This window comes from Haemaphysalis longicornis, unplaced genomic scaffold, assembly GCF_048455015.1.
Source record: "Haemaphysalis longicornis isolate Haplotype H1 unplaced genomic scaffold, Haemaphysalis longicornis Haplotype H1 scaffold_12, whole genome shotgun sequence".
NCBI classification, from domain to species: Eukaryota; Metazoa; Arthropoda; class Arachnida; order Ixodida; family Ixodidae; genus Haemaphysalis; species Haemaphysalis longicornis.
The window spans coordinates 21,374,101-21,400,569 of NW_027526225.1; the positions used below are offsets into that span (position 1 = coordinate 21,374,101).

The following is a 26,469-nucleotide window of genomic DNA, read 5'->3' on the forward strand; positions in this document are numbered from 1 at the left end:
AAACCCAGCCCAAATCATCGAAAATTTCGTTGAAGCGAAAGCAAGCCTGATAAATGGTTCGTTGTGGCGAGGACTTTGTTGCATGGACTTCTATGGCTGGCTGACGGGGAATTGGAAATATTTCGTTGAAGCGGAAATTTCGTTGAAGCGGCGTTCGTTGTAGCGGGGTTCGACTGTAATCGCACCACCTTTCACCTGATTCGGTCAAAAAAGGAGTTCAATTAAATTAACACAAATTTAATTCACAAGTATGCTGAGAGTATAATTAGACGCACATAAAACCAAAGCAAAGCATAGATCACAAAATATATTGACCGCGACAAAAATGAAATATAACACGGGAAATCATACACAAAGTCAAAGCTAACATGGAGGTTCAAATAAACGGAACTAGAACAAAATACACCTTGTGTTTTCATTTTCAATAGCCCAGCATATAAAATGTTACGCGGGAAATCATGCACAATGTCTATGTCTACACAGGTAACGGTTTAGGAATGACGCTAACAGGGAGATTTAAATTGACATTTTTGGCCAACGCATTTTCATAACTCGCCTGCGATCATTAGCGACGGCTAAGTTTAAGGTGCTGCTCCCGCCTTCGCATGTAATCCCGAAACTTGTTTAAACCTTTTGTATAGAAATGAATCCGTGTCACAATGTATACAGAACCAACCAAATTTGCTGTCAAGGTCTCACTGTGCTGGTCGCAAACAACGCCGTTAAGGTGTTTGTTGTGAATAAGGGCTGCAGCACATCCATAACGCTGTCATGGTGGAGCTCCTTGTCGCTGAAGCAACCGGTAAAAACGTCCTAGAGATCGCTAATAAACTTTAAAAATGCACGGAAGGATTCAGAAGTCCCCCAAAATTACAAGAGGTAGTAAACACAGCGGCATCTTCCCCTGGCATGCAGGAAGCAGTAGTTGGTCCTGCAGAGTTGGCACTTCGTTTTCAGTACACACTTACTGACCAAGTGCCTGAGACATAGTAGGTTAATAAAATAAGAAAGCCCACTAATGACAGTACAAGCACCAACGTTAGGGGTATCTCAGAAGAAGGCTCTTAATGTTTTCGTTCCAAATAGGAACGTAAAAAAACAGCAAACTTTTTTCAGCCTATAGAATGTGCGCCCCGCCGCTTTTGCTTCACGCGCAGAGTCAAGAAGGGCAAGGGAAAACCTTCCTGGTGCCTGTCTGTCAAATTAATCCCTCGTTAACTTGAACTCATGCTATCTCAGAATATATTCTCGAAACTTTTTCTTACCGTGTGTTTACCTCCCATAGGCCATTGCCCGCTTTATCTCGAAGCGTTTTTTTTTTTTTTTTTTTTGGAGGACCACGGATATATTGAAATACTGGCAGAGAGGACACAAGGCAAAGTCCGCTACAGGCAGCTGGTAAGGTCCCCGTTCGAATGCTTACTCCCACTACGCACCGAACGCGGCCGTGAAGTGCAAGTTTAATTACGCGGACTACGCGTCCCCGTTACCGGAATGCTGTCTGGCGCGTACATCATTGAGATAGATGTGGACGGCGCAGCTGATCATGCGGAGGAGGAGGAACCCCCAGAAGTGACTACGACGGCAGATACAACATATACAACAACGGCCGATACAACATAGAAGCTGCGTCTACTTCGTAGCAAGGTAGAATGTAGCGGTGGCGACCACCAATTCATGCGATGCATTGAGAAGCTCGAGTAGGCTTTTCTGGTATGCAGATGCGAACGCGACACAGCCGAGCACAACGCAGTTCTTTCTTCTGCAATAATAAAAGTTTCTTTTCCCTGCGAATTATTTTGCCTTTATAACGAAATCTCCCCTGTGCAATAGTGCTTTTGTTAGAAGAACTAGCGGCTATTTCAGGGACCTAGCCACAAATTTCCTGCATTTGACTTAACTCGAAACTCCGCGCTTATCTCGAAATTTTCAGCTAATTTTACGACTTTTAGTTAACGAGAGATTACTGTAGATCAACAACGTTTTCAGAATACGCATCAAAACATGAGAAAGTATTTGGGGGGGGGGGGGTTAGATAAATGTTGGGTCGTACTAGTTTAAAGTTTGATCAAGCGGAGTCATAACGGTCTGCGTCTACTTTCTAAATCACCAGCGTAGATTTAGCTGACCAAAGGTGCGAGTTTGATTCCCGACCGCGGCAGCCGCTCTTGTGATGGAGGATGAAAGCGAAAAACGCTCGTGTTTTCGAGATTTCGGCGCATGCTAAAGATCCCCAAATAGTCAAAATTAATCCGGAGCCGTCCACTACCGCTTGCCTCATCGCCTGTGTAGCACCGGCGCGTTAAACCTCATAATCCAAACTAAATCAGCTGAGCAAGCGCAAAACACCGCGGCCGAGCAAAGCAAATCCTGCCGCGCGCCGGTGCCGGGGAGCGTCGGCTGTTCAGTTGTCGGCGACAGCAGCGCCGCCGCTATACCGGTTTTATTTTCTGCGCGAAAGTCGACCCGGCGGAGCAATGGGAGAGGCCGCCGCTCGGGCCACTCTAAAACTTCTAGTACACTCTACCCACGGCGGCTGCAGGAAGGAAGGAAGGAAGGAGGGAAGGAAGGCAGGAGGAGGCCAGCACCTACCTGCCGCATCTGCTGGAACTGCGGCTGGAAGCGGAGAAACGCCAGGGGGTCCTCGGCGTTGGCTCCTCCGCCTCCGGTTTCGGCCGCCAAGGCCACGTCCAGGGCCCCCGCAGCACCCACCGTTCCGCCGAGGGCTGTCGTGCCTCCGCCTCCTCCGGGCGTCACCCTCCCCCCTTGCGCGCTCTGCTGCGACGGAGAGTTCTGGCCGCTCCCCGGGCTCCGGAACGCGCTCTCCGACTCTTCCCGACTCTCTTCTGACGGATCCTGCTGCGAGGGTGGGATGCCCTGCGAGGCCGTCCCCAGACCACCCGAACAACATCATCAGCGCCCTCTCTGGTGTCAAACTCAGTTGACCAAATTTCTGAACACAAAAGTATTGCTTGCATTCACTTGCGAGGCATGTATGCAGGCAACCATGCGAGTGCGCAGTCACTGGTTACGTTGGGCTCCGCAGGATGGCGGTACTTGTCCGTGCTAAGCACATGACTGTGCTGGACGTTTTAATCTCTGCCCCACCGAACGAAAAGTATTGCCTCCAGTCCAATGTGAGTGCGATTAATAACATCTCTGTCAACATCACCGTTAAAAATCGGGTTGAAACAAAGCAGACGACGCATGCCGTTTTTTTTTTTTTTTTTCCTGCGGCGTGTTGGCGCAGTGGCCCAAGCCTCCCTATTTCCGTGGCGCATCGGCCATGTCTGTGGCCGTTTCCAGTGTTGCCAAGCCAAGACATTGACAGCTAAACTTTAAAACGAATACCACCTACACAGCGACAATTGGAGTGTGATTTACGCTCGCACAAAATACATCATCTGTGGCAACTCTATCAACAGCCACATTCTAAGCTGTTTAATCGAGTCCATTGATTGATTGATTGTAGGGTTTAATGTGCCGACGCAACGCAGGCGATGAGGCGCACCGTAGTGGAGGGCTCCAGATTAATTTTGACCACCTGGGGATCTTTAACGTGCGCCAAAATGTCGTACATATGGGCGTTTTTGCTTTTCGCCTCCATCAGAAAAGCTGCCGCCACGGCCGGGAATCGAACCCGCGACCTCGTGCTCAGCAGTGCAACGCCTTAGCCACTGAGCCACCACAGCGGGTTGTTTAATCAAGTCCAATTGAACTTCTAAGTTGTATTTTGCAAGGAATTTAGTAAATTTTTGGCCTAATTTTGTTATTTATATTACCTTCAGAGGCTTTCTTGATTTGTCTTCACTGGTCACAAAGTGAGCTCCAATCAATACAGCACTTGAGAATTTGTGCTACACCACAGGCAACCTCTCCTCCAAGAGACGTCAAGTTGTCAACAACACTGACCGATGATACCTGCCCATTTAAGTAATTACAAACACTGCCAAAACCATAATTGGCGTTTTAGCTGTCTTAGCAACGCGTGGGGTGTGAGGTGTGCCTAGTAGAGTGCCATGGATAAGTTCTGACCATTCAGAAACCTTTGACTCGTGCAGAAACTTCACTCTGCGGGCATTCTTTTTTTTCGCATTCCGGAAAATAACGAAAACACCGATCTTAAATCTGTCAATCAGCAATTACGAGCTACTCCCAACGGTGCTTTACTCAGTAGTGCTGCACTCAAGCTAGAGCATGAAAATCCACATTCGGTGGCACCGTCACAGCAGGACTGCAGCTTTGTTAACTTCAACGCTTTGAGACTGGATCGAGGAATACAGCTGAACCTCGATATAACGAACCTCGATTTAACGAAATTCCCGATATAACGAATTTTTTCAAGTTTTCTAACAAAATTTTGCTAAATGCATGTATTTTTGTCTCGCTTTTACGAAGTAATTTTGTGCGGCGCTTTCGATTTAACGAATTCACGGCAAGAAAGGAAGAACGAAATTCCGGTCGAGGCACGTTTTATTTTGCCTCTCAGGCCCTACATTGAAAAAATTCAGTACTCAAATTGACTCTTGAAGGCTAAAATGAAAGAAAGGCGGTGAAATCTACGGTTAACAACAATTAAAAGCGAAGAACGAAGCTGCACAAACCGCTAGCGGTCATAGACGGTTTAATAGTGCAGCCACTATTTTGACGTCTCCATCGTTGCCTACGCCAGCGCCCTCTATGCTTAGGCTACCGAAGCCTACTTCAAGCTTTTTTTTTTCTACGCGTCATTGCTCACGGTGCTGCTGCGCTAGGTTATGCTCGCTGATAACCAAATTAATATTTTGTTCGTGCATCGTTAGGTGAGTCTTGTAAGCAGCATGAGCACTCCAAGAGAAAGAGAAGTGTTCCGAACAAGAGCCTGAGGAAGCTCGGTGAAACTGACAGCCACCGAAGTGTGATGGATGCCATCGATGTTCTGCGGAGGCACGCAGGTGCACACGAATGTTTAAGACCTTGTTAGCGCTGTCAGCATACGAGCGTCACGTAAAGCCCGCCCTGGTCAAGAAACGCCAAGCACTGCTTACGGACTTCTTCACTACGGCTTGAACATCGAGTGCTGGTGGCAATAAATTGCTCTCTTTGAACGTGGTCATCTTCGTTTCACCAGCGTTCATTAGACAGCTGCGGTGCGGAGAAATCAGTTTCGTAAGGGCTCAGTGGGCATAAAAGTAATTGCTTAATCGAATTTGGCCGGAAGATTTTTAATGTAAGCTTTCCGCTTTCCGGATCACGTAAGCGCTGCTCCACACAGTGAAGCGGTCCGCGTGTACTCCGCTCAACTCGCAATCATGGTTTTATCTCGAGTGTTGTGGTTGAATCACGCGCCCATACTGCGGAGCCCTTGTACATGAAAAAAGTCTTTCGAAAGTTTCATAGCAGCCTTCCGCTGTTGGCCCGCCGCGCCTAAGCCTACCACTGAATGGACGAAAAGAGGCATAACTTCGAACGAGCACCTCGGCGGGGTGAAGTTCACGGGACATGGACGCGGGTTCAATTGACTAACAGCGGCATTTAGTAGTGACCGAAATGAAAAAAGAAAAAGTGGAAACCTAGTCTGCTATCATATTTAATGAGGCGTTGCGGAAAAAGCACCGGTTTTACGATGACACATGAACTACCGTCGGCTATCCGAATTCCATTGCCCAAGTGTTGAAACTCTTAATTCACACAATTTTCGCGGCCAGTTTTAGTACAAATTTCGCTTTAATTGGAGAGGTAACTACATAGCAGTTGTTGCCTGGCGAGGGCCAAAGCGTTAAAACCCCAATAACTGGTTAAATGAACTGTAAAATCGAAACCTCGATTTTACGAAATTCTCGATTTAACGAAATTTGCGGCCCCAAGTACGACTTCGTTATATCGAGGTTTACCTGTATTTTCCCTACTCTCGAGAGCGAGAAAGATTTAAAGGCAAATGACACTTGCACGTCACATCTCAAAAACAACTGCTGCGTTGAATCATGCATTTTCTGAAGTTGCTACTAGTTCCTGGAGACGCAGTTAACCATGCCAGCGTGTTAAGACATTAGAGAGTTTTAGTATAGCAGAAAGCACCGCCTTGGCGCGCCCATAGCGTTAGCAAGCACGTTAACCGCCGCATAACGAGGCGCTATCCGTTTGCGATTGCGGCGCGCTAACGTTAACGCCACAGCTAAAACGCTATACTAACACACACTATTGTCGCGAAGATTGTTGGTTGCAATGTTGGGTGAAATGCTAAGACTCAGATGCCCGTATTTTGCAACCCCCCCACCCCATTCCAAGCCCTTACACTTACCCATTGGGCACGCCCGGAAAGAACAAAATCAATGCTCATGGATTAATGTATTTGTAATCACCAGCTTCCCTAAAACCTCCCGCATTCTGTTAGGGGCCATATGCAACAAAGTTATGAGAGATAAAGTGTTTCAGCAAGGTACAAAACATATCGTGTATGAAACATGGGCGTCAATAAGCGATGCCCCGAATCGGCAGGTCCAAGGGCCGAGCGCCAACGTCGGACCCCTCGTGGTGCCCTCACCGTGAGGAGGTACTCGACGGCCCGGTCAGGGTTGTTGAAGGACGCCCGCAGGGCCCTCTCGACCTGCGGCCGGTCGTAGCCCATTTCCATGATCTGCTGCACCATGCGCTCGTAGTCCTCGCCCATCACCAGTGCAGAGGCGGCCATCGCCAGGCCCCCGCTGCCAGGGTCCGCCGCCGATGCAGGCCTCCTGCGAGACAGAGAGGACGCACAGCCTACTAAGCCCACCAAGCTGTGCTGACAAACTCCACAAATCCTTCGATATGCTACTCCAAAGAGTCGGAAATGCAGTCGGTACTGCATGCAATTTCTGAGGACTTCCGACACACCCTACTTGCTGGTGTGAAAAAGAGTTAAACTGGAACTACACAAATGAGGTTTCGGAGGAGGGAGGAAAAAACTGCGTGCACCTTTTATTTCACTCTCACTGCTACCACAGACAGTGATGAGACTGACAGTGACGAGAGTGATGAGCAGCCAGAAGTGTGCCCTGGAGAATTTGCGACACGGGATTTTGGAACAGAAAGACAAGCTTCTGCAACAGTGAGGATCATGCCTTAGTACTAAAACAGGTTTTAAGCACACTAAAAACATAATCCTGAAACAAAAAAATCTCTTCTGAAAAATAGCGTTTGCTCACAAGATAGTGTCACCCATCCAGTGACATCGCAGATTTGCGCACCTTTTCGTATGTTGGTAAATGCGAATCGTACGGCGCGCTCCTGCTGCCAAGACCTTACCAAACAATCTAAAGCCATTACGAAACTGCTTTTGTTCCAAAATGTCTTAAAACTACTCTAGTACATGCAGGGCACAGCAATCATGAACAAATAATAAACTGCAATTCACACCTTCAGCAAAAGGAAAGTTAACTGGCCCCCTCAAAAATAAAAATTTATTTTCTAGATCTTGTATATCTTCACAGATTGTAAAAATCTTGTGAAACTTGCGGAAGAGACGTCATACCTAGAAGTTACATTCTTGGTTAAAACATCGCTTTTTAAGTTGACTTAGTTGGCAGCGTAAAGTAGAGACTAGGGATGTCAATTTAAGTACAGGTTTATCACGAATAAGGCGCAAAGGCAGAAGCAAGAGATGTGGAGCGTCGGGTCGACAATACGTGGAGTTGGTGAGTGGCAGGGTAGATACCACGGAACACCAATGAGCCAAAGAAGGCAAGACACCAATCCGCCTCTTTCATTGCGGTGTGCTGCCACCTAGCGTGCCCAGCGGAAGTTGAAGCTGTAGGGTTTGTCGGCGTTTCCTCCGGCTGCGATCTCGTTGTATGCACGGCAATCCCGCATTACGGCGAGGAGCAGCCGAAGTTTTTCTACTGTGTTGGTGTTATAACGCCTTAAGATGACAGCCCCTGGTCATCACATAATACCAGGCGGCTTCTTATCACTGAATGAGGGCTGGCAGAGAAATCTCGGACAGATCCGTGTGCCGTCCGAGTAGCAGAGCGAGCACTGCTTGGAGTCGTCTGGCATGAAGTGCGATCGCCAGCTCAACAAAGGCCGGCAGTTCACAAAATGCCTTTAAGCGCTGCACACATGTACGATTGGTACACGCTATTCGCATGCGACTGATCGTTATGACTGTCACCACGACTAGTCATACGCGAGAATTTGAGACCGCCCGATGCGCGCATGAAATGCGTCGTCGGCATCGCTCCGCCCACTGTTTTTGCTCCGTGGTCAACTACGATGATCGCTGAGCTGAATTTGTAGATTCTGCGCGTTTGTTCGCAAGAAATGGATAAATCAAGCAATCGTGAAGCGTTTTCTGCCTTCGGAAACAGTCCGCGCACACGCCGGCCGCGCCACTCAGCGGCTCGAACCGGCGCCGACTGCGCAGACCACGGTAGCAACCGCGCTTGTCGCTGCTCTTCTGAATCAATCTGATCGCTAAAAAGTTCCACATGCGAGAAAGTAGGTGTTAGTGTGGTGAAAAATTGTGCTAGGGATTGTTGTCAGGGCTTATTTTAAAAGCGGCGATCAGATATATCTGCCGCGTTACAAGCCTACGCTGACCGGTCGCCGCGGCGCGCGGTGCGCCGAGCAGCCGAGAGATGGCGATACCTGCGCGGAAGCATCGAAACAGGCTACGCAGATGACTTGGTCACCGATCGCTCAAACGGCAGTTATAACTTAGAGTTCCACATGCGAGAAAAGGGATGATAGTGTAGTGAAAAGTTGCGTTCCGGATTGTCATTCGCAGTTGCACAGATAGCAGCGATCAATCACCCGAGCCGACGCGAGCGACGCAAGCCGCCGTAGCCGATCGCGTGCGGCCGACGGGAAGCGATAGAAGCCGACACCGTTCCCTTTTCGGCACTCCGAGTTAGAGCGGAACGCAGCACAAGTTGTGGGCATTGTTCCGCGTACAACGAGCACACAAAAAAAATCAAACGATGTAAATACAACCACGACCCCTTCCCGCTTGTGCGGGAGCTGTGGGGAATGTCGTCTGCTGCCCCTACTGGACTGCTTAGGGACTTGGCCGCTAGGGGATTGCGCATGCGCATTGGGGTTGTGAAAGAGGCGGATTAGGCTGACCAGAAAAAATTCCAATGACAGATCACACGGAAGAGAGACTTTTTCAACAGACCAACTCCAGCGGAAGCTTCCACTCACGTGGCAGGGGTTGCGGAAGCCGGTGGGTGGGTGGGAGACTGCGCCGGACTCTTGGAGTCCGCGTCCTTGTTCTCCACCTTCTTGGCTTCCGCATCAGCCGGCTTGGCCGCAGCTGTCCCCGCACTCGTGGCCTCCCCTCCGGCCCCGGCCGCGACACCAGTGGGTGGCGTGCCCGCCGGCGACGCGTCTGTCGATTTGGGCTGCAGGCACAACAGAGCAAGGAGCAGCACATATTGTAATATAGTGAAGCTTACCCCCACGAAGCCCAAACACATTTCCAGGAAAATAAAGATTGCAGGAACAACGTATGTACTCTTATTTAGGGCTAATACGACTTCATTCTTACAAAACGAAAAATGAAATTTTAAACCAGTAAAAAATTGATGAACGTGTCATGTACGATAGAGTAGGCTTTTCTGCTACCTCCTTTGCCAGCTGCAGTCTCATGACTTGCGCTATTTGAAGAAGCAGTTTTGTTTTTTCGCAGCGACGCCCGATAGTCATGCTGGTCCATACCGCCATAAAACTGTTGTCGCCCTCATCATCATCATCACCAGCCTATCTACACCCACTGCAGGGTAAAGGCCTCTCCCACCCCGGTCTTGTGCTAACTGCGACCAACTTATCCCCGCAAATTTTTTGATCTCATCTGCCCATCTAACTTTCTGCCGCCCCCTGCCACGCTTGCCTTCTCTAGGGATCCACTCTGTTGCCCTTAACGCTTTGAGGGTCACAGCCGTACATGCACGACATCCGCAAACACTTTCAAAATGGTCAATGACGTACATGTACGTCATTGCATGCATTTTTAAAAAGCGCACCTTTTTCGCCAACTCCTCTTGCTTGGCATGTGCTGCCACACTGCGGAAATACGTCAAATTTTTTTCCCGCGCCGATGGCTCTTCTTTTCATTTTTTTAATGATTTACTTCATTGACGCGCTGGCTGTCGCTTGCACATCCGCTAACGAGGAGGCGTGCTGGGTATCACCCACCAGGCGCCTCTCACTTCTTGCGCCTGCCACAGACCAAGGTTGCCTGCGAAACTGATGAGGCTCTTTTCTCCTTTTTTTGTATTTTATAGAAGCGGTGCACCATCTATCGCTCACACATCTAGCCGCTCGCGCCCGCGCGCGTGCAGCGGCTGGTTTTGGTATCGTCCTCCGGGTGCTTTCCGCTTTTTGCGCCCAAGAAACTGATGTCTATCTGATTTCTATCCACTCAAAAGGTGCCAGCTTGTTACTCTCTCATTTTTATTTAGAATTTTTCTTGTGTTACTCATGAATAAACCTCATGTATGTAACAACACAAACAATTTTTTGTCACTTTATGGTCACCCTAAAAAAATTATATTGTTTTCTCGAAAAAGATTCTTCCCAAGAATTTAAATCAGCCAGAAAAGAAAAAAAAACAATCCTGGGGGGACGCATTTGGCGAAAAAATTGAACCCTCAACGGGTTAATGACCAACAGTTATTTTGCCTTCGTATTACATGCTCTGCCCACGTCCATTTCTTCTTAATTTCTACTAATATGTCCTTAACTGTTGTACACACCAGCAATTGCAAGGTGTGGAACGTCAATGCGGATTTTGGCCTTGCAGTCAAACTGGTTCACCTGTTGTATGGGCCGTTTGCACGACTGCTTTAGAACAATTCCTTTCACTATTTGTTGCCTGCATTGTAAGACAGCTATATATGAAATAGAGCAATCATCAACATTTTTCTCATCATCGCTTGTCTCGGAGGGGTCACCAGTGGCGGGAGACAGTAATCTTCGTCCCTTTCCGACAAGTAACTAAAATCGCCGACATCTTCGCCGGCAACGATGCGGTCTAATATGTTCCGAACTTCAGTACGTAAAAAACAAGAGAATAGCAAAATACTTACAGGTGAAAGCTGTGTTGGAAAGTGTATCAAAAGCGATACAAAAGATGTGCCATCAATGAACACCCACTGTATCAAATATGATATGCAGAAATTCAAAGCAACATCAAAAAGCGGGTCGACCCCAGAAATGACAGCAAAGATATTTTAGTTGTGCAATGTTTTGTGAAAAGGAAAATGGCCAGATGTAGGACAAAAGAAGGAAATAATCACTGTTTCTTGAGTAAAATGATGCCAATTGGATGCCACCACGCGAGCTCCGGCGTGCGGCCGGATCTCTCGAGCTGCCAGCGCGCCTCTGGCTGCGCCTTTTTAAGCTACTCACATGAGAAAACTCTGTCAGTGTCTCAAAAATGAAACTCTGGGCTTTTGTCTCAGCTTTATGCGAGTGAATGTCCGTTTCTTTCTTCTCAAACACCAAGCATAAAATGTGATATGCTGGGCATTGTGGGTTTCATGTTCCGTGTATTCTTCATGTCTGTGAACGAAAACTCTTGAGGATCCACATGCCTTTGAAGCACGAGGCTTTCTATATCGCGTGCGATGGAAAACAAACGTCCTGATGCGTGCGTTATCGGCATGCGTTTACCACCAAAGCTGCATGCTGTTCAAAACACGATTTGGACCTCAAGCTTAGATGTCTTATCACGCACTCTGAGTAGAATGGTTATCAATACCCACCATTTTCACGATCAACGGAATTAAATAAAAAAAAAAGTGTGTATGTATGTGTGCCTTTTAGGAATGGCTACTGCCAACGCTTGAGAGAAAAAAATCATGCACCCCTTCGTCTAATGACGACGACGGTTGAACAAGGCCTACGAGATTAGCTTCCAGTAATCCGAAGAAGCTGCCAGCAGGGGCGCGAATTCGCTGCCACTATCGAATCCGATCCAATCCAGTTCAAGCGTCATGCGAGCTTTCACAGAGAAGCGAGGCTCCATGGACAAACTGGCTCGCGACCTCACCGACTTCGAAGATGCCATCATCGCGGCAAGGCCACTGCGGTGGCAAATGAAGGTGACGAACTTTTTGCTGCCTGCCCGCAAATAAAGCCGGTTGAGTGTGCGAGTTTGAAAGCAACGTGCCGTAGTTCCTTCCCGGCTGGAAAGTAGCAACTAAACTGGCATTGGCGGTTAATCCGCAAATCATTTAATGCGTACCTAAACGTCGTTCCCAGCCAACTACGTATTAACGGGGTTTGACTGCAGTCTGAATTTGGCACAACCCAAAGTAAAACAAAATCCAAACGCGGCTCGATGATATGCCACTCACCTTTGTCACCATGATGACCACAAACTTCTTCTCGTCAATCTCGTACTCGCTCATCTTGGAGTCATCGTTTAGGATTTTGCCTGCGCGTCGGCCAGAACGACAAGAAATTGCCAGCAACAGTTAACGACGTGGGCTCACGCCTAGGCTCAAATTTTATTTCCTGATATTCACGCACTCATCAAGTGCATAAAATTATATTTCCTGCTCAGGCTTCAGCAAGGGTTGATGTGAAAAACAAACAAAAAGTTTTGTCAAAGTCGACTTTTTACAATCGTCCCCCCCCCCTTGCTTTTCATCAGCAAGATCAACAACCACTGAACTTGAATGAAACAGTCAATAAAATCTCGCAGTAGCAATGTAGAGTCAGTTTAAGATACAATAAGCTGTTTTTTTTTTATCAACAGTCCAGCCACTTGCAAAAAAGAAAAAGACGAAAAAAAAGGTAACAGAGAAAAAAGAAGTTCGAGAAGTTTCCTTTTTTAGTGTTTGTACAAGAACGATGCAAGGGCGGCTAATAATCAATTAAAAGCAAATAATCAGAACACACACAGAATAAGCGAAATTTAAAATACAAAGCACGGTTTGTGGCCTGGTACAAATCACTGCCAGTCGTCACACAGGCACCCCCGGGTAAGCCCGTGCAGCAGAGGCGGAAAGCAAAAAGTGCGGAGAGGGTGACCCACCTGCATATATTAGCTTCTGACATTGCGCCGGGTATTCCTTCCCTTTCTGTTTCTCTATCCTCTCCTTAAATATTTTCACCTGCAAAGAGAAGAAGCAGCAAACCGTCAGTAAGGAGACAACAAAGACAGTTTCATAACTGCTACGTTCCTGACACCAATGCGTCGTCGTCCTACAAAACGCTTGAGTTGACCCCCTTGTATCTCTACCTTTCATCATCATTTCTAAAAAAAATCTTCCATGTAGCATGGGGAAGCACTGATTTTTGTTTTTTTTCCTCTCGTAAACACTAGTTCCCCCAACCAATGCATAGCACTCGCGAACTTTTCATGCAAAGACAGCGCTTAGTTTAGCGGACAACTGCAGGAATTGCAGCATATCACTATTTTCTGCGTTTGCGTGCTCACCGTTACCGTAGAAAATCAGACTGGGTAGGTGAAATTTAACTGCGCTGCCATCGCTGCTCACCTCCTGAGGCATATTCAGGCAAACTCTTACGCTAGTTGCTCAAATTGCAATGGCTACCCGACGCAAAGCGAACAATGACAGTGTACTGACGTACAATTTCGAAGTACCAACATTGTGCGTACATATGCTGTGTGCTTAGCTGCAAGAACGAAGAGGTCAAAGACTGAAAGAATGCGATGGTTCTCTCTCTTAGTAAGGTTGACGTCTGGGCTAGTTGGTTCATCATGTTAACTTTACAGCGCAATAAAGACACACACAAGTACGAGTAAGGGACATACGCAGCCCTGTGCAACGCAGTATATGTTTTCTCTCTAGCATGGGCCACTGCAAATCATCGATGCAAGCAGAAGACGTAGCCTTTGAAACGACTTTAAGACGCACAATGCACTTACAGAATAGGCGGTGCTTTATAAAAGCTTGAAAGGGTAAAATGTCCCCAAAACAGAGATGAATTTCATTTCGTGACTGCTCCATGTCAATAACACGGCCACAACTACTTCCAACAGGCTCTCGAGTGGACTACGTTAGTCTTTTGCTGATCCGTTGGGATGCAGATTCTCGGTGCCGTATCATGCATACTTCCCGGCAGATTCCTTTTACAGCCAAGAATGAAACGGTTCTACAAGTCTTCCACGGCACATCTTTGCAAACAGTCTCTTGCAGAAAAGCACAGAAAAAGAACAAGATCTGGACGTCACACTTCCAGACACAGTGGAAGAATACAGAAAGCAAGATTAGGTTTAACTCCCAGCTGTGGGGGCTACATTTGCGATACAGGGGAGGTACAGAAACAACCGCAGTGTGTACGGGATTCTGGTGAACGTTGAATGTCTCAAGCAAGGCTGCAAATAATTTGTAGCCGTTCAATATGGCAAGCCCCGTTTCCGACTGGGTCACAACATGCACCTGAACTTCCCTTAGTATGTGTGCATTGTGCCTAAGGGAGGTTCTTTACGGACATTGACCCGGGAAGACTTCTGCTCCAGTGTGTTGCGACGATAACTGGAACACTTTAAAAATTTTTCCTGAGCGATCCGCCGCTCTGTTCACGCTCAAACTTCACACAAAGGTCGCATTTTGTGGTCTATTTTGTTTGACACCGGGAACAACAACGGTAGTTACCTGTTTATTCTGAAAATAAATAAAAACGATTTTCGCCTATGGGAAAATGGCGGCGATTTGGACGTGCGAGCCAGAAAACCGGGTTTTCTGATCGTCTGTTAGCTCATTTCTAGGTGAATTTTCTGATCATCTGCTGCACCATTTGGCTCCGTACGTGAATCCCAAACATGCGTTTCACTCTGCAGGTGGTTCCGTCGTTCCAACATCAACTTGCGCTGGCTCGCACGTCCAAATCAGCGGCCATTTTCCCATAAGGGAAAATCGTTTTTATTTATTTTCAGAATAAACAGGTAAGTACCGTTGTTGTTCCCGGTGTCAAACAAAATAGACCACAAAATGCAACCTTTGTGTGAAGTTTGAGCGCGAACACAGTGGCGGATCGCTCAGGAAAAATTTTTAAAGTGTTCCAGTTATCGTCGCAACACCCTGTACATTGCTTCAGACACGTGCCATTACTCCCTTTACTGCTGGCAATAAGTGCTACTGCCCATTCTTTTTGACACAAAACATGCGGCTTTACAGCGAAAACAGGTGTCATTTCACAATAGCTCGCAACATTTCTAAAAAAAAAAAAAATGTCACGTGCCCTGTGTGCACTTCAGTGAATGCTACAAGTAAGCTCCTGTGATTCTTCCTTAATTTCTTCCACAGGATGCCTTGCAGCACTGTTTTGCACCAGCCCAAATTGATAACATCGCCACCAGTGACTCAAACGAATAAGCCAGTCACTTTATTTCGAAAGAGTTAAAACAAAGTGGACTTGTTCAGCGGTGCCAGACACGTTCTTGATCGCCTGCAGACGCTTTCTGCGTTTCACGCCGAACTGCCGGCACGTTTTTTTACCAAGCGAACGCTCACGGTAATTGGATTACACGGCGCTACTAGCGCGGGAACGCCGCATAGCAGATTTCGGGCAGAAGCACGTTTGCCGCTACGGCACGGCAGCATATCGAAACCCGGCTAGACCGCATTCTTGAACCCCGAATCACGACGCCAATTTCCAAGCGAGCTGCTTTCTGAAGCACGTATCCCCTTCTGGCGAAGAACAGTGGGATATGGCCAGTTTTCTCAAAGCGGAAAGACGCTCTATTTTCGGCTCCGAGGCAGCGTCGACCCGAACGCCAAAGCGTCCCTAAAGACCGCCTAACGAAGTCTTATTTTCGTGTAACGAACGCAGCTTCAAACAAGCCGTTAAAACACGCATTGCGGCCGGATTAAACAGGCTTCCGTGGTAGTTTACGCTTACATCACGCGATTGAAAAGACGCCAGTCACGATTTGCCTGCTCACGAGAGTTGCGATGAACAGCAACAACAGTGAATCAGCGGTTTGCCGGCAACGCCGACAAACCCCACATGCTGTGTTAAGGGCCCCTCCGAGATCGGTACGGTGATTGAAAAGTAGGTCGCCGTTTTGTTTACACGCTTTGAATGCGATTTTCGACGGGGTTTGGTAGCGTGGTTGCCGAAGAACCGACATCCTCGTGAGAGTGGTTTACTGGCGCCGGTCTTAGTCGAGTCTGTAACGTGTCAGCGTAGCTCGCAGCGCGGGCCGCTGTAACAGCCCTTACACGAGGGGATCGGCAGGACAGAGTCGATCCTTCGACAGCGTAAGCCGGAAAGAATTTGCAGAAACGGGAACCCGCTACGAGCGGTTTAGGCCTAAGCCGCCGTCTCTGTCAAGACTCCTAACGAAAAAAGAAAAAAACGCGCGTCATAACAGACCACAGTAGGGGGACCGCCGCCGATGGGGTGCCGACTACCGCGAGGCAACGAAATAAACCGGCACGACTTACCGTTTCCGAAGGGTCCACTTCAATTTTGAAAGTCTGCTGTTGTAAGGTTTTTAACGTGACGATCATTGTGGGCCGCTTCTCGACGGAGCCACGGCGACGCAAAGATATTAGTTGGACGCGATTTTAAAACTCTGCCCTCAGAAGACGGACTCTCGCCTGGAGAGCAGAGCCAGGCCCAGCCGCAATGTCGCACCTCCAGGAGCGGTGAATGTCCGCGTTTATTTTTCGCACAGCTAATCAGGAAAATAGGGAGACTGCTTAATTCATTTTCTTGGACGTAGCCGCGACATTACCGACTGTAACCACTCGTCACAGCGAGAAGACCTGGCTGACGCGTCCTGGCTGTGCAATCATCATTGCTGCTTACTCATCACTATTTAAACACTATCGTTTGTATGTATAACAAAAAAATTAGTTTTGTTTTACAAAAAGTAATCTATTGTCATTTTATAATTTTTTATAGCCAAAAATATCACACCGTGAATTTTTTTGGTTACTTTGCAATCGCACAAAATAGAAGTCGCTAGCGACAGTGGCCCTCGCCCTCTTGCGTGATTCTTAACGGTTGTGCCGATGCGATTTTATGTTCACTTAATTCCCTCCACTTAGCATTGCCTACCTGCTCCTGTAGACCGCTGCTACCTGCTACTGCTACCGCTGAGGTAGCTGAGGGCTGCGATGAATGCGAGCAAGAGTACACAAGTTAACAGCGGTGTAGAAGAGAAAAATCCGTCAGTCTAATTGTTATGGCAGCTGCTCGGGCTCATGTGGCCGCGAAATTGTACTGAACAGGTGCCGAGCGCAAACCAATGTTCTTTGATCTGTTCTTATGAATGGTGCAAGAAGGGTCGCTGTACATTCTGCACTCTTCTCTGAAGTTTTTTTTTTTTTTTTTGGTACTGTTGTGCACGTAAAAACCAGTGTAGAGCAAACACACTTCTGCAGGCATACAGTAAGCACATTTAGTCACGACTTACTGCACACGTACAAGAACTAGGCGCTGAGGAAGCGAAAAGTTGTTCGACAAACCACGCGTCACACTTTCATGCACAGACGACGTGCTGCGACAAAGGAATTATTATTGGTATTATAATTCTTTATTCGGAAGAGGGACTCAAGGAATAACTGAAGCTTGTGGGGGATTGGCGGTTTTGTCATTGAACACGATTGCTTTCTCTTGGAAGGCTAGATCGAGTAAGGGAGAATGGGTTGTTCGCGGTTGTCTCGTGAAGTCTGCTTTGCGTGAAAATTCTCGCTACATTGCGGTAATGTCCGTTCACTGTACGAATACATTGAAAAAGAATCCGAAGGCACTAAAAGGCCGTTCCCTGACTATAAATACTATGTACTTGAGTGTTCTCCTCGTCCCGTCCGCGTGGCCTAATGGATAAGGCGTCTGATTCCGGATCAGAAGATTGCAGGTTCGAGTCCTGCCGTGGACGCATGATTTTTTTTTTCTTTTTCAACATAGGTGCCCACATTGTACCGGGATGTTGTACAACCTTATTTTTCTTCATGTCTACAGCCCAGATAGCCTCTGCCCTTTCTTTAAAACTTTCCATCATTTTATCTATCCCCCGCCTTTTCTTTTTACTTCCTGACCTTTTACATAACACCTTCTCCGCATACGTGTCGATGTCCTGGTGAAAAATTTCAAGCGGAAGTTCAAATTTTTACCTCTTTTTAAGCGCAGAATAGACAGTCACCTGGGTGATGGCACGCCTAGCTGAGACCAATTAATTTAGACCACCTGTATTTCTAACATATGCTGAAGTCTGGCGTCATTCATTTGCTCAATAAACACTAGCGTATCAGCGCCTGCGATGTCTTGTATTATGCCCTGCATGTAATTATTTTGCGTTGGTCTCTTTTTCTTTTACGTGGGTAAAAAGGAGGGTGCATCCTCAGATCAGTCCCTTCTTAGCCTCATTTTTTTTTTCTCTTTGCCATACCAACTAAATCCTTACTTCTTCTCTCTGCAAGGCGATAGTCTGGAGCAAGCCGCAGAACGACGAATCACTCACGATGATGGATGTACAAAAGAAGCAAAAACAGCTTGAAATCACTGCATGCATGGTGATGGGGATTTATACAGGTGATAATGAGAAGCGCTCGCTGGGGCGCAAATTACTCCTCACAATTTCCGCCTTAATCCACCTTTTCAAATCTTAATACAGCTTATTCAGTCAATTATACACCTTAAAGGAGTACTGACACAAAATTTCCAAGCTGAGATAACTATGTAAAACGCTTCCTTTTTATCAGGAGATATCTCCCAGCAAGTTTCAACAGCAACCGTTCAGCGAAACATATTTAAAATCCATTTTAATCTTCGCCCGCACGATAAAGGCCAGAGCGGGTCGACGTGACATCATCTGCTACGTGCCCCAAACTGTCGACGTCGGGGCTCCCGTGACGAAGCCGTACATACATACAGACATAAGTGGTTCAAGAGAAAAGGAGAAAAGGAAATGCACTGGGGATATTATTGAGCCCAGCTGGGGGCTCACCTGCATACAACCCAGTGCGGGGGGAGGGGGAGGAGGGGGATGAAAGATTAGAGGAGAAAAGGGTGATGAAAGAGATAGGTAGGCTAGGAAATTAAAACGTGGAGCCTCGACTCAAAGCTAAGCGAAGCAGCAGCAGCAATGGCGCGGACAGCAGACGGCCGTCTATTGGCGGTGAGATCTTTGAGTGGCGCCCCCTGGCTCTGACGTCGGCTTAGGGATTCGCGCCGCTGTCGTCTGCTACACTCCGCTTGTGAGGGGCAACAGTGCCTGGGCTAGAAATCGTCCGCTTCGTTGCTGTAGTGCGTTAAAAAGCTTATTTCTAGCGACTCAGTTATTTTGCCAGCTTCTGACGCATCTGAATAATTTGAAGCTGTATCCCCCACAAGTTTGCAACACATGAAGAGATAGAGAACAACTTTCTTCAGAGTATCTGTCAGGAGATCGTGTGTAACTCGTCCTTTCTTGCTTATTCGCGAGAATCAGTGATCAGAACTTCTCGATAAGTATTCAAAATGCGTAGGCTTCCCTGCAGTATTTTTGAGATGCTCCTATGAAGACTCAACAGTCTAATACTACGTACCAAGCAGCGGCCTCTACACGCTCATCGCACAGCAGGAAATAAAGCGGCTTTCTTCTGTTTCTTTCGTTGTTGTCTTGTATCGAATTAATGTTCCTTGCTTTTTTTTTCTGCCCAACGCATTAATTTTTCTGCGCCGTCACCAACTTCTTATTAGGAGGTTTCGGGATGTTTGGGAGCCTCACAAAGGTCGTGTGGACATTTCCTTCATTTTGCATGGCATACATTCCCTTCTTCACAAATTGGCTTTCATTACGGCTGCGTGCAAGAAGGTGCATATCCGCAGCGTGCTTTGTTTATTCACATGCAAATACAATGAGAAGGTTTGTGCTACGCCACCGCGATCGCGCCCTAAACAACGTGGTCCACAGTACTCGAGGCGGCTTTTGTGCTCCGAATTTCTATCGTAATTATATCGTTATCATAATGAACTGACTCTCAACTAGAACAATGATGACATGATTACGGTGTTGAAGGCATGATATACTCGCTAACTAACGTAATAAATAGTATACCTGCATATATTACAAGACTCGGAACCGAAGAAGAATTCCAAGTAGCTCTTTATTGCTTTTCAACCCTTCCAGGCGCGAAGAACAAATCCTATTCTACTCGGGATGGCGTTCTATGATTTGAAGAAAATTACTTTTACTCTCTTGTCCTGGACTGAGGACCCGACCCACTAACCAGATCGATTTAATTGTTAAACAAAGATTTCCCCTCCTCCCCTTACTCCTCCTCCTCCTCTTGAATGCAGTTTTCCTATACCGCATATCCGAATATCGGGAATATATGGCGGTGCAAAATGTTCCGAAATATCCCTCCAGGTCTTAACAAACATATATGTGTTACTATAAATTTAACGAAGACGTGACTCGTTTTGTTCAATAAACCTCCATACTGGTTAGATGCCTGGTATAGAATCAGCACGCGCGTATATACACACTGGGTAATTTGCAACTCAACCTACAGTTTTTGCAGTCTATAGTGCATGTCGGCAAACTTTCATGCCTTGACAACGTAAACTGATGTAACAAAACACGTTCGAGCGTTCGGCAAGGTTGCAAAATCTGTTTTACCTTACATATGATTACCGGGAATCATGATGCCTTCTGCCAAAGCCGACAGCCCTGAAGGCCTAGAATTTGTTTTGGTCTTCCATTTTCGCTGTTGTCGGTTATTAGCAGCTGACTGTTCCTTTTGTTCGAATGCTTACATGATAAGCTGACGCCTAGCTCCGACTCTTCGCGCTCCGCACAGGACCGGCTTCGCAAGGAATGGGGTGGCGCCGGCAATGTTTCTCCCGTAGCGGTATCCAAAACTATACTTTAATTGACACCATGAGCTAGTGTATGCGATTTTAAGCCTATTATTATGATACAAAGTTACCCACACGCCAATTCTGGTGCGGACAAGCATCAGACGTTGACCGAGCGCAAAGAAACAGCAGGGAGAGCGATCCTGAGTGAAGCAGACGACAAATGCGAGAATCCCTAAGCTGACGTCATGGAGGCGCGCTCCGCAGCGCCGCCTGTGTTCGCGCTCACCGCCAATAGGCGCTTGTTGAGACCGGCGGCCTCCAAGTAGGTGAGCCGACGCGCGGGCTGTGGTTGGCGCGCGCTGCTCGGGCGTGTGTACACGTCATGGTTTTGAGACTGACGTCATGCTGCCAGGGCCTGTGGGGACGGCGAAGACCTCGGCCGGTCTGGGCGCGCGCGTGCGCTCGCTCGTGCGCGCTTCCAGAGAGGCAGCGATACGGCAAGAATTGTGACGCCATGTGATACATGCTGTCATGGCGGCCGCTCGGCGTTTTTTTGTCGAAACCGAAACTGGCACGAATAGAGAGAGAGAATCAACTTTATTGAGCTCGAAAATTCGATGGTGCGCGCAGGCACCAGACGGGGTGGTTCCCTATTCACGGGACCCATATGTATCCAGCAACTCCTGGCCCCTGGCCGTCAGTGCTAGCTGAGTTGGCAGGGCGGGGCTGGACAACAAGGTCTCCCATCGCTCGGGGGGTTGGGGATTGGGGGTGTTGGGGGGAAAGGGTGGTGGGGGGTTCTTGAGGTCTTTGCACTCGGCTATGATGTGTGCCAGAGTGCCTCTTTCCGTTTTGCAGAAAGGGCAGAGTGTGTCGTGCTGCGCCGGGTACATTCGGTGTAACAGAACGGGATGCGCTAGCGATCCCGCCTGCATGCGCCGCAGGATCGTTTGCTGTTGCCTGATTAACTGTGGGTGCGGTTCGGGAAGTTTGCACCTCGCGTTTCTATACATCTGAGTAACCTCTTTAAAGCTGGTCACGGGATGCGGTAGCTCAGCCGGCTCGTCCTCGGCCCGGATGGACAGTTCTCGGGCGTAGTGGTCGGCGAGGGCGTTGCCTTCCACCTTCGAGTGAGCCGGTACCCACACGAGCTCGATGGCTCGTCCCGGAGGCTTGTGCTTGGAGAGAATGGCTCGCGCCGCGGGAGAGATCACTCCCCTTCGGAAGCTTCCGTAGGCTGCCTTTGAATCTGTGACCACGGTGTCCACGCTCGGTTGCACGAGTGCGAGTGCCACGGCTGCTTCTTCTGCAACGGCTGGGTCTGTCGTCCTCAGCGACGCGCTGACGATCAGCTTGTTGATGGACGTGGCTACCGCCGTTGCTCGGTCGTCGTGTTTTCTGAGCGAGGCGTCCGCGTAGAGTACCCTAGGGTTCTCCTCCAGCTGTCGAGCCAGGGCCTTGGCTCGCGCGGTCCGCCTCCCTTCGTTCTTCCCCGGTTGCATGTTCCTGGGGAGTGGCTTGGTTTGAATGGCCTCTTTCCACTGCTCGGGAAGGGCTGCCTTGGTTGGCAGTGGTTCTATCTGCCATCCTATTTTCCGCAGGACGACCCGGCCGTGCTCCGTTTGGCTTAGCCGTACCCTTTGGTTGGACAGGTGAGCCTCGATCAGCTCCTCCACCGTGTTGTGGGCCCCCATGTCCAGCAGTTTCTGCGTGGACGAGTAGATCGGCAGGCCCATTGCCTGCTTGGTTGCTTTACGCAGCATCGTGTTCAGGGTGTCTCTGTTTGCCTTCGTTAGCTGGAGGTACGGGGCAGAGTAGGTCACCCTCGACACGACGAATGCCCGCACTAGGCGCATTGCGTCGTCTTCCTTCAGGCCTCTGTTACGGTTAGAGACCCTTCGGATCATGCTTAATATCTGCTCCGAGGTGTTCTTGATCTTCGTGACGGCCGCGGACGCTCGTCCGTCGCTTTGCAGCAGCAGACCCAGGATTCTGATCTGTTGCGCCGGTTTAATGGCTGTGCCGTCAATGGTGATGGTCACGTTCGGCGGCAGTTCCTTCTTGGGTCGTCCCGGCTGAACCATGAGCAGCTCCGATTTCTGGGGAGCGCAGCTCAGCCCGCAGGTCTTTGCATATTCGTGCACGGTAGTTGCCGCCCTCTGCAAGGCTTCCTCCGCCCAGGCATCGGACCCAGCTCGGTTCGTCCACACCGTAATATCGTCGGCGTACAGCGCGTGGTCCACGCCTTCGATTTGTTTGAGTAGACTGGGCAGGGGCAGGAGGGCCAGATTAAAGAGCAGGGGCGACAAGACTGACCCTTGAGGGGTGCCTCTCTCGCCGAGCTCGACGGGTTCTGACGTCTCTTCCCCTATCCTGATGGTCGCGGTTCTTCTCGTTAAGAAGTCCTTGATGTAGCCGAAGGTCTTCCGACCGCATCCCGTTTTGTTTAGATTTTGGAGCACGCTCGCGTGAGACACGTTGTCGAAGGCCCCTTTTAGGTCTAGGGCGAGTATCCCCCGCGCCGCGTTCCCCGTCGCCTTCTTGACGACGAGTTCTTGCAGTTGGATCAGGACGTCCTGGGTGCCAAGGTGTTGTCTGAACCCATACATGGTCTCGGGCATTTGGTTTGTTTCTTCCAAGTGTTTTTGAAGTCTGCGAAGGACCATGCGTTCCATCACCTTCCCCACGCATGACGTAAGGGAGATGGGCCGCATGTTGTCAATCGTCAGCGCTTTTCCGGGTTTCGGGATGAATCGAACCTCTGCCTCTTTCCATTCTTTCGGCAGCTGCGAGCTCTGCCAGGTTTCGTTGATGTGGACCAGGAGGCCGCGGGCCGCCGCTTCACTCATGTTTCCAAGCAACTTGTACGTGATCGCGTCCCTGCCGGGGGCGCTCTTTCTGTTGCTGTCGTCAATGGCCGACCAGAGTTCCGTCATGGTGAACGGTCTGTCCATCTCTTCGTTTTCAGGGCCTCCGTACCTCTCGGGCATCGAGTACTGGCCTCGCTCGGTCTTGAGGTATTTTGCCTTCAGGTCTTCCAGTAGCCTGCGGCCGTCTCCCTTGTACGTGTTGAGGATCTTGGTGAGGTTGCGGTTGGTTGCGGTCTTGCTGCTCATCGGGTCGATTAGGTGCCTGAGTAAGCACCACGTCTTCCGTGCCGATAGCTTACCCTGCAAGCCATCGCAAGTGCTCAGCCAGTTCTCTTGGCATAGCTTGGCTGCGTATTCGGCGATCTGTTTATTAAGGACCGCGATACGTTTGACCAGCTTCTTGTTGTGACGCTGGCGTTTCCACCTTCGCGTTAGCGAGTGCCGGGCAGCCCACATGTGAGCCAGCCTGGCGTCCACGAAAGGTGTCTGCGCCGTCGTTGTTATTTCTTGCGTGAATTTCTCGAGGGCCATTTTCTGATCCCTCGCCCATTCGGCGTACGTTTGCTTTCGGTCGGCTTTTTTATCGTTCTCCGAAGCCTCTTCGATTTCGTGCGTGTATTTCCGCATCTTGCCCCAGTCCGTTACGCGTGCCGTCCCCAGCATGGCGCGGTATTGGGGTCCCTTGATGGTAATGCCGATTACGCTGTGGTCGGAGCCCAGGTCCACGTCTTCGTTTCTCCAGGACACGTCCAGTGCCCCCGATAGCCATGACAGATCCGGAGTTGTGTCCCTATTGGCACTGTTGCCCCTTCTGGTGGCCACGTCTGGCTCGTTTAACAGGGCCATCTCATGGTCCTCCATGGTGTTGGCTAGAGCTTTTCCCCTCTTCGATTGGTACTTGTACCCCCACGTTGTGTGAGGGGCGTTGAAGTCGCCGAGGATCAGGAGCGGCCTGCTCCCCGCCAACCTTTTCGCCTGGCTCACTACTCGATCAAAGTCGTACTGCCTCTGTGACGGGCGGCAGTACGCGCTCATGACGTATAGATTTCCCGTGTTGCCAATTGTTCTTGCGTGAATCTCGACGAGCGTGTGCTCGCATCCGCCCTGCGCTGTGACGTGTTGAGTAGCCGCCACGTTGCTGCGGACGAGCACCGCTGTCCCTTCCTCCGTCGGGTCCGTGTACGTCACGTATCCCGGGAGTCTGGGCTTGCTGTTCGTTTCTTGTAGTGCTATTACATCGGGCTTGTGTTCGAGCCCGTCAATGTGGAGTAACAGTTCCGCCTCCTTGTTGCGGATCCCCCGGCAGTTCCATTGATAAATTACTGTAACGTCCCCCCCGTTGGTCTTCTTTTTCTTATTTGGTCCCTGCTTCATATTCTTCGGATGTTTCTAGGCGGCCGCGCCTACACGCGATCGATGCCTTGATTTTTTCCGCCCGTTCTTTCTTCAGGGACGCGAAGCGGTTCCTTACGGTAAGGGTTGCTACTTTGGTCGCTAGCCGTTCGTGTTTGATCGACAGCGTCCGCACTTGGCCTTCGAGGGCCTCGAATCTGGCGTCTATCGCGCTCAGTTTCTCGTTGATTTGGGTGATGGCTGTTAGGATCACTGTAAGCTCTCCTCCCTTTGGAATCTGCGCCGCCGCTGTCGCCGTCTCGCGGTTGACGGTGCTTTCTTCGGAGTCCATTGCTTCTTGGTTGCTCGGCGCTTGTTGCGCCGGCCGTGCCACCCCCGCATCCCGCCCTAAGCGGGGCGACGGGGGGTCCCTCCGCGGCACCTTGCGCATTCCTCCGGCGTTCTCCACCGTGTTGTTATCGCCTTGGGGTCTCGCGTTTGCTGAGCTGCCGCTAGCTAGCGCATCGATTTTGCTCATTAAGGCCCTAATTTGGGCGTTCTGCTCTTGTATCTGAGCGTTCTGCCGCTCTATGATTTTCTTGAGCTCTTTTACTTCATTGCAATCCCGTTGCGGGCTAGCTCTTAGGTTAAGGGGTTGGGAGGGGGTGAGGGGCGGGAATTCGGTTTCGCTAACCCGAGCGACAGAAGACCTGCCGGTCCAGCCCACCTTTTTCTCGGCGGTTGTCCCTCGTCGTCTGGTAGACTCGGCCCGGAGTCTCGATCCGGCCCTGGATCTCGAACCGGCCCTGGATCTCGAACGGGACTTGGTCCGGGACCTGGACCTTCCGCTCGAACCTCGACCTGCCGTTTCCCAGCGGCGGTTGCCGCCGCCGCCGCCGCCCCCGGATCGTGACTTCGATCGAGAGCGGCTCTGGCGGCCGCCGCCGTTGCTGCTGCGGACCGGCGTCTGGGACCGGCCCCGTTGCGAAGAGGCGCTACGTTGGGGTCGCCCTGTAGGACCTCTTTTGCCTTGCTTTTTGTCCTCGTTGTCTTCTTCCGCCCGGCGCCGTTCCCAGCGCCGTCGACGGACGACGTAAGGCGTTTTGAATCTTGCCTTGCAAGCCTTGTCGGCGGTGAGATGTTTCCCCCCGCACAGGCCACACTTGGGTACGCACTTATGGTCTTCTCCGGGGTTGGCGACACCGCAGCCCCGGCAAATCTTGTTTTGAGGATTTGGGCACACGTCCATCCTGTGCCCCACTCGGCCGCATGCGTAGCACACGTCAATCTGCTTCCTGTGCAGGGTGCACTCAATTAGCAGGTTCCCATACCGGACGTAGTTGGGCACTTTGTGTCCCTCGAAGGCGATCACCACCGACCTGGTCTTGCCGATGCGGTTCGCCTGCAAGGCCGTGGGATTGTGCTTGTGCACGACTAAATCTTGTATTTCTTGGGCGGTGTCCTCCAGTGGGATGCCCCGTATTACTCCTTTCACTGTTCCGTAAGGGGCCGACTCGTACGCGCTGACTTCGTGGGA

The 26,469-nt window shown here is 49.6% G+C and overlaps 2 protein-coding genes and 1 non-coding gene across 3 annotated transcripts in view; 1 reads left to right on the top strand and 2 right to left on the bottom strand.

The window, feature by feature from the left end:
• Rad23 (UV excision repair protein Rad23) overlaps positions 1-16,706 on the bottom strand; it is a 36,721-nt gene extending 20,015 nt beyond the window's left edge. The window contains exons 1-6 of the mRNA XM_077693007.1: positions 16,383-16,706; positions 13,001-13,079; positions 12,318-12,397; positions 9,160-9,359; positions 6,524-6,713; positions 2,593-2,877 (exon numbers count right to left, since the gene is read on the bottom strand). Coding sequence (XP_077549133.1) covers positions 2,593-2,877; positions 6,524-6,713; positions 9,160-9,359; positions 12,318-12,397; positions 13,001-13,079; positions 16,383-16,448 — 900 coding nt within the window. The 5' untranslated portion in view covers positions 16,449-16,706. The remainder of the gene's footprint in view (positions 1-2,592; positions 2,878-6,523; positions 6,714-9,159; positions 9,360-12,317; positions 12,398-13,000; positions 13,080-16,382) is intronic.
• Positions 16,520-25,470, bottom strand: LOC144161527 (uncharacterized). Its single transcript, XM_077692185.1, has 4 exons — positions 25,129-25,470; positions 23,550-24,884; positions 23,047-23,306; positions 16,520-16,538 (listed from the first exon to the last, which is right to left on the bottom strand). Exons 1-4 carry the CDS (start codon positions 25,468-25,470, stop codon positions 16,520-16,522), a joined length of 1,956 nt encoding a protein of 651 aa, XP_077548311.1.
• On the top strand, positions 17,752-17,824 carry Trnar-ccg (transfer RNA arginine (anticodon CCG)). The gene has a single exon. It is a non-coding gene; the product is annotated as a tRNA-Arg (tRNA).
• Positions 25,471-26,469: the final 999 nt, after the last annotated feature.